The sequence below is a fragment of the Bolinopsis microptera genome, chromosome 3, assembly GCF_026151205.1.
Source record: "Bolinopsis microptera isolate Bmic1 chromosome 3, MBARI_Bmic_1.0, whole genome shotgun sequence".
In the NCBI taxonomy this organism is placed as follows: domain Eukaryota; kingdom Metazoa; phylum Ctenophora; class Tentaculata; order Lobata; family Bolinopsidae; genus Bolinopsis; species Bolinopsis microptera.
The window spans coordinates 19,896,175-19,903,480 of NC_087074.1; the positions used below are offsets into that span (position 1 = coordinate 19,896,175).

The window sequence follows — 7,306 nt, forward strand, 5'->3', positions numbered from 1 at the left end:
CTGGGAGTCAAAATCCCGCATAAAATTGCAAAATCATATTGTCCCAATCTCTGTCCCATTTTCAGTTTTTGAAGATGAAATTTCCAGGACCGAAGATTTACAGTTTTTACTGATTTTTTCACCTGCAACCAATAACTAATAAGTAAGTCAAATATAAATAACATATGATTATGACACGATTGGGGTGCCCAAATTTGACAGACTGGATGACATTTTTGCCCACAAACCAATAAGTCAGTTAATTGATGATGGTATGAAACCAAATTGATGTGCCCCACGTTTTGTGGCATATTGATAGAATAAACTATTTCATTTATTATGATCTTTTGAAAATGTCCCCAGAATAGACTCGCCAGTCGCCACCCGACTACCATCAGCCTTACTTTTCTTTGTTTTCAATTATGAAAGAAATGTAAACTGTTTGAAACGCGACGTTCGATTGTTTAAAGCATCGCTATTGGACTCATAGTTGTGCCACATCGGCTTTATGAATCTGTGATACTGTGCATCTATTTTTACTATAGCGGTTGAGAACATTTCATCCATACCTCATATAAGCCTTATATGATAGTAATAATGACCCATATACCATCATCTAAGGACCGGTTTTAACCGTTTTGGAGACAAAATTGTAGTTGTATCGCGTAAACTGCCGCAGTAAGGAAATCTTCTTATGACTAAAAAGTCACCGGCTACTACTAGCCTACATTTACTTTGCCTTAGACCGCAATACAAGCAGGAATTACAGATAAACGGTAAATAATTTGAAAAGCGAACCCACTCCCAGGTTTCGAGAGCCTAGTAATTCTCTGTGCGCTTATACTAATACTTATAGTTATTTGGCGCAATGCACAATGAGCAACCGATCTCGTTTACAGAGGTAAACCCTTATTTTATCCACGTGATTTGACTGGTTTCAGCTTCTATGTGCGTATTTCTGAAAGGAAGATGTGGTACATGGTAGGATGGTGAAAAATCGATTTCAACGACACTTATTATTTTGTGTTTTAATCAGATGGTTTTAATAAAGGTGTCAGATATATTATGGATACAATATTCATATATGTATCAACCAGAGTGTAACCGTTAGCATTCTATCGAGAGGCTTTTCCATGATTTCAAGAATTTATTTTAATTTTAACTAATAGTACAAGTGCTACCTACGATCGAAATAAAACTATTCATATAATGATAATAAAACGAAATTCGTAAGAATCCAATTTTATTAGTATCAAAAGAAGGGGCAGGTTAAAACTAAAAAGTGGGTTATTAAAAATCATGAAGCAAAAGCATGCACAAGTGCAGTGGCTACCGCCTGGTCTAATGATATCTCCATCTCTACCACCACCGTACAAAATTAAAATATAAAACATCGCCTTGGTTATTCGTGTGTGTGGCAAACCAAAATTCCGAATTCTAGGCTTTTCTCTCCGCTTCACTGCTTGATTTGAAAGCCAAGGGGTGAGTTAAAAACACAATAAATAAAACAAATGATACTGATATAGTGGACAAAAACAGCAGAAAATATACGTGACCCATTTTACATACCATTGTTATCATATACATCAGCACTCTGCACTTATTGTTATAATCATCATGGTAAGATCTGACGCTCTATACAACAGAAATATCACACAAATATTCTTCGTTTGCAGCGTTTGAGGTGCACGTGCTCAAAACTTGGTGCACGTGCAGAGCCGCGCGCAGCGCGCACATCCTGCACTGTCTGAAACTTGCAACCCTTGGGTAACACATAACCACAGTCATTTGGTGTTATTAACGTACGTCACGTCAACTTCCAGTCACTCTCCATGTGATATAATAAGTTAGCGATCATGGCTCCGATCCGGGGGTGGGTAAACCGGGACATGGCCAGGTTGAGGACCCGGTGTTGGTGGGTCAGGAAGAGTTTCTTGTTGTCCGAATACTTGGCCAAGTGTATCAGAGTGAGCGCAGCACGTCGTAACATGTCGATACTGGTTCCCCCGCACAGTTCTTCCTGTGATATGTTAGACGGTAACGAGCTGTGCCCCGCCATGTGGGCGTTCAGCGCGAAATTAGCCGCCGAAGCTTCTGCGTCCTCCAGGAACTTAAGGAGAAGTGAAATGACTTGGGTGAAGTTAGCGAGTTGGTGTGCCACCTCGACACCCTCGTTCCCACCAGTCTGTGATAAGTTAGACATGATAACCAAGGCGAATTCTCGGGCGACCTGCTGCGTTCTGTCCCCTAACAATAAGACAAGAGCTTTAAACAACGCGGGAATCTGGTCTTTTATACTCCGAACTATCGGCTGGAGATTGGATGATAATATTGACATTTTTGACAGAGCTTCAAGCATGAGTCTCTGAGGGGTAATGGTAGAAAGATAGGCGGGAGGGAACGGGTCAACTGCTTCCGATGACGAGCATGTGACCCAGTGAACTACTGATTGAATCAACGGTGTATACAAAGACTGATTAAAGTTACTGAAGTCCAGCTGCCCGCTTATATTTGCCATTATACAAAACGATGATTCTCTGAGAGAGTCCAGAGTTTTCGAAAAGCACCAGCCGCTCGGAAGTCCCAATGCTTCTTTTTCTTTGATAGAGCGCTTGCTAGTGCGTTCGAACGATTGATTGCAATCCTGTGACTCCAGTTCACTGTAATGGACATGATGAAGAGACAACAACTGAGAAATCATAAGGAGAAATCCGGGATGATGTGAGAGGATCATGTCATTACCGGGGATGAAGGAGAGACTCCGGAAGATGTTCATCACGGACGAGCACCTGCTGCTAAGATGACGGTCCTGGTCCGACTGGATGAACAGGAACTCGTCCTCAATCTTCACACTTTCGTTTTCTACTCGTTTTTCGTTGGAACTTCGCAAGCGTTTCCACAGAGCCCTCAGCGATTCTTCGCTGATGTTTTCGTAGTCAATAGCTTTCGCTGCGACTTTGGGGTCTTCTTTCTTGCCGTCATTTACTACTGCAACTGTCTCAGGTTTGACACCGTTGACTCCATTCATTTGCGGTATTATAGGATCCTTTATCTGAAGATTATATTAATTAGTTGCTCATTAAGTAGATATTTGATATTGATAAGGTTTTGATTTAGTCAAGACTGCGCTGAAATCACGAATAATTTGAGTGGTATCGTGGCACTGTACAAAAATGACAAACTAGTTTGACCTTCTATTACAAAAAACATGAGGCCCTTACCTTGCTAAGTTCCTCCTTGAGTTCCTCTGATGGAATACTTGGAAGATCTGGCTCCATCTTTAGAACAGGCTCGTTCTCCTTGTCGGCCCCAACCTCCAACGGTTTAGAGTCACCGAACTTCTGGTCAAGTTCCGACAGATTCACGGGGTATGACGGTGTTAACTTTAACTTGCTGTTGATTTCGTGCATGGTGTCGATGTAGTCCAGGGATTTGAGACAGTTGTGTTCGATGGTGGGGTAAGGGTCCGCAGACTCCTTAATGGCTGGGTCTATCACAAGAGTGACAGGAGCAACGTCTTTGTATTTCTTGGTACTCGGCTGTAGGCCGACCAGCTTAGCATCGCTGTACAGCTTACTACCAACTACCTTCTCTCCGAATATATCCACTAATACCTGATGATGAACGCAATGTTACACATCGCACAGGTATTGGAAATGTTTATAAAAATGTAAGATGTTTAATTAATACTTATATTACTTGTATCATCCATATTTCATGCCTCGTTAAAGGTCAAGTCATAGATCCATACGGCACTCAAATACGGGATTACGGAAATGTTTGTTTACCTTTTGGAAGTGGTCCAATAGTCTATCCAGCATCCTGAGCAGGTTGGGATGGTGTCCAAGGTAGAAGTAAGCTACCATTGTGTTATCACACAACAGAATGTTCAGCACGTTAACAACCCACGTAGACTCAGTCAGCAGCCCCGATTTCAGGGACATTACCAGTCTGATAGTCTCTACATATCCTGGGGTGGGTTATGTAATAGAAAACAGTACGGTGTTTGGGAATTCTACCTGTCCCACGGTACAAGTCACAACATGAAATACAACACGAAATCTTAGAGGATTTCCATTACAGTCGTCCCTTAGTATTATAGAAAGTTGGCGATGTTCTTATACAAAATTAGGGAAATTGGGGGATTAGGTTCTGCCACAATACGGCCAAACAATCTCCCAATTTCCCCGAAAGTTAAATGCGCATGACTGTATATTAAAGTGTATTATATATATAAAGTGTATATTAAAGTGACTAACCTAGCTCTTTAGAGGTGAGTTTCCTTCTCTTACTGATGTTGGGGGTCGCCTGTTCGATTGTGGGCGGACCGGAAGGAGGAGCAGGTCGCTCTGAAGGGTGCATCCGAACTGGAGCGAGATGGGAGGAAGCTGAGGTGGGCATACTGCTGATGGACGGAGTAGTCACGGTAGGGCTGATGTGAAGTGGTTGTGAGGATACTTGTAGGGCCGCTGTTGGGGCCGCTGGGGCAGAGGAGGAGCTCTTTTTCTTGCTTGAATCGGACTGATTCTGCGGTAAGGTTCAGGTTTAATCGTGGTAAGGGGTAAATAATCTGTTTTCAATTTTTAATGAGCAGAGGAACGTCTATTTTTAAACTGTTTAATTAGTCAGAATATATCCTGGTTAAAGCCGTAACAGCAAATAGGGCCCCAAATACATAGCAAAATAAAAACCTTGGCTCTTTCATTGCTTCTGCCTAAATTGCTCATTTTGGTTGGGGCTGGAGCGACCTGCAAAAAAGTGCTTTAAAACTCAGCCAGCCGATACCCATGGAGTGTCTAATATGAGTGAGATCTAAAATGTAAAATGTTGAGATACTCAACTGTTTAAAGCATGAAAAATGATTTGTTTGCAATTTTTCCGGCTGTTGAAGTTGATGGTGATGATAGCAGTGAAACTCTGGCTACACTCACCTGTAGCCTTGGAGCGGGACTGGGTTGGTAAGGAGGTTGGACTGCGTTAGCCGGGTACCGATGTATCGTCTGTTCCCCGTATATAGTCGGGCCTGGAGGTGGTTGGTTGCCGGGGTACGGCTGTCTGAATCTCCAGCTATCAGGCCCATGAGGGGACATGTGGTCCGGCTGATAAGGTGGTCTCATGTACCCCATGTGGGAGGGGTGGTGTCCAGGATGCCCAGGTGGGTACTGGCCTGGATAATACATGGGAGGTCTGTACCCAGGGTGGTCAGAAGGTGGGGGTGGTCCTGTAGGAGGAGGACCGTGGAACCCAGACGTCATATTTGGGGGTGGGCCCCCATTGTGAATGTCAGGAGCAGGATGAGGTCCACCAGGATGGGGTCCAGGGTGGGAGGAGGGAGGGTAGTAGCTGTTATAGTATGTGTTGGGTGGAGCGTACCTCTCCGGCTGCACACTTGTTGGTCCCTGTGGAGGTTCTCTGTCAGTACATCCAGACTGTTAACTCTGTTAACACATTGCTTACTTAACGACATCTCAGGACCTAACTTGGCTAAAGAGTACCAGGTGTTGACCTAAACTAAACCTTACAAAACGGCCAACATATATATCTCACGTTAGTGGTCGCTTGACGTTTTGGAGCGGGCTGTTTGTCCATGTCAGGACCTCGTCTCATCTCATGGTTTAATCTGAGTGGCTCAGGACCGTGGTCACTCAGGAAGTCCAAACTGTGGTCGAACTTGCATTCAAATGCAAACAAATACTTGATGTACTGCTTCCTGAGGAAGCTCACGGCACTCTTGTCGTCTTTAATATTGAGGGCTTTAGCTACTTCGTTCCAAGACTTGTTCTTGTTGACCTGGGAGATGGGAGAATTACATTCTCAGAAAAATGTTAATAATGGCTTCATCGCCTATTATTGAAACTACTGATAAGTAGTGTTAATACTAGAAGCATGCTCAAAGGAGTTTCATAAGCGAATGACAGCGGCAAACGCAGTTTTGTATCCCAAGGGAACCAATAACTAACTGAAGGACCCTGCATTAAGTCTGCACTATACACACTACACAGCGCACTATACACACTACACAGCGCACTATACACACTACACAGTTTTACCATTTACTCAGTTTTTGAAAATGTACAATTTAACCTGGTTTGATGCATCTAATTTATCGTTTTGTTGTTGTTGCATATTGTTTGCATCCATGGTAGCTTGTCAATTGTATAGAGTTTCATTGGTGTGTAATCCGAATTATAAATATCATTAACATTAATTGTTTACTTTTATTTTAATTTATCCTTGTATGATACAACTATTATTGACCACGCAGCTGTGAATCTTAACTAATTAAAGTAGCTGAATAGGTCGCATATTTTTGCGGTTTTAAATGGCGCATTTCAATTCTCCGCTATTTAATCTGGGTTTTTATTTTTCTTTATTTATTTGATGCCACGTTTAAGTTCTTACTCAAAGTTAAACTTATTAATGTGGAAAAAATCTTGATTTTTCAGTTAATTCTTATCAGCATATTCTTGACTCAATAATGAATAACACGGACCACCGTTTGTTATCACGATCAAGTTTTTCAATTTCCATTCCTTTTTGGATGACGAACTTACCGTGATAAAATATTTATTCTTATATAGCATGATTTAAACTTATTAAAGTTACCGGTTACATATCTTCACGAACTATTATTTCAGGTTATAATAGGAATATTTATTTTTGCCATCGTCTTAAATGATTTAACTTCAATATTTCTTCTCTCACATCATTGTTACATATCATTTTGAACGGAATTGTATGATGTATTGCATGTTAATATAATACGATAACAAAATTTTGTGTTATTTTAAAATTAGATGAAATAACATCGTTTTATTATATATTTGGGTGGGAATAATGTACACGTTAGAGTTAGACAGAAATTAATTTAAGGGTTAAGACGACCTGGTCACTATACGGTCTGAAAATAACTGCGAAATAACTTTCGTGTTTTGATGAATAAGGTCAAAGTGAGAATTGTAAATTATAATTTCATCGCATAATTACCACGTCAACCTCTAATTTAATGATAATTAATTCCAGAAAACCTTGCATGAAATGAAACTTACTTGATCGCGCTCAGACTGCCAAAAAAGCGCTTATTAGGCGATTATTATTGCAGAATAGAATATATCCTTCAGGATTTAACACACAGTTAATTGTATAACAATCTCGAAGATCGACTGTATTGGAAGATATGGAACAGTCGACTAACTATAGTAGAGTGTAGAACTAGACTGACTAATTGGTTGCGGGTCAGAAATTTGGTCAAAACTGTAAAATGTCGGGCCGGCCCTTGACTTCCAGTACTTAAGCTAATTCCCATATTATAATCCCTAAAGTAACT

At 41.1% G+C, this 7,306-nt stretch overlaps 1 protein-coding gene across 1 annotated transcript; it reads right to left on the reverse strand.

The window, feature by feature from the left end:
• Positions 1-1,186: 1,186 nt before the first annotated feature.
• On the reverse strand, positions 1,187-6,120 carry LOC134813279 (AT-rich interactive domain-containing protein 1B-like). The gene is made up of 8 exons (XM_063820969.1): positions 6,064-6,120; positions 5,527-5,769; positions 4,911-5,378; positions 4,671-4,727; positions 4,239-4,506; positions 3,768-3,949; positions 3,201-3,593; positions 1,187-3,031 (listed from the first exon to the last, which is right to left on the reverse strand). Exons 1-8 carry the CDS (start codon positions 6,118-6,120, stop codon positions 1,787-1,789), a joined length of 2,913 nt encoding a protein of 970 aa, XP_063677039.1. The 3' UTR covers positions 1,187-1,786.
• Positions 6,121-7,306: the final 1,186 nt, after the last annotated feature.

Coding starts and splice junctions, on each gene's coding strand:
- LOC134813279 (XM_063820969.1), bottom strand. CDS start 6,120: ATGGATGCAAACAATATGCAACAACAACAAAACGATAAATTAGATGCA. Junction 5,379..5,526: donor AACGTCAAGCGACCACTAAC/GTGAGATATATA, acceptor GAACCTCCACAG/GGACCAACAAGTGTGCAGCC. Junction 4,728..4,910: donor GTCCCGCTCCAAGGCTACAG/GTGAGTGTAGCC, acceptor ACTTTTTTGCAG/GTCGCTCCAGCCCCAACCAA.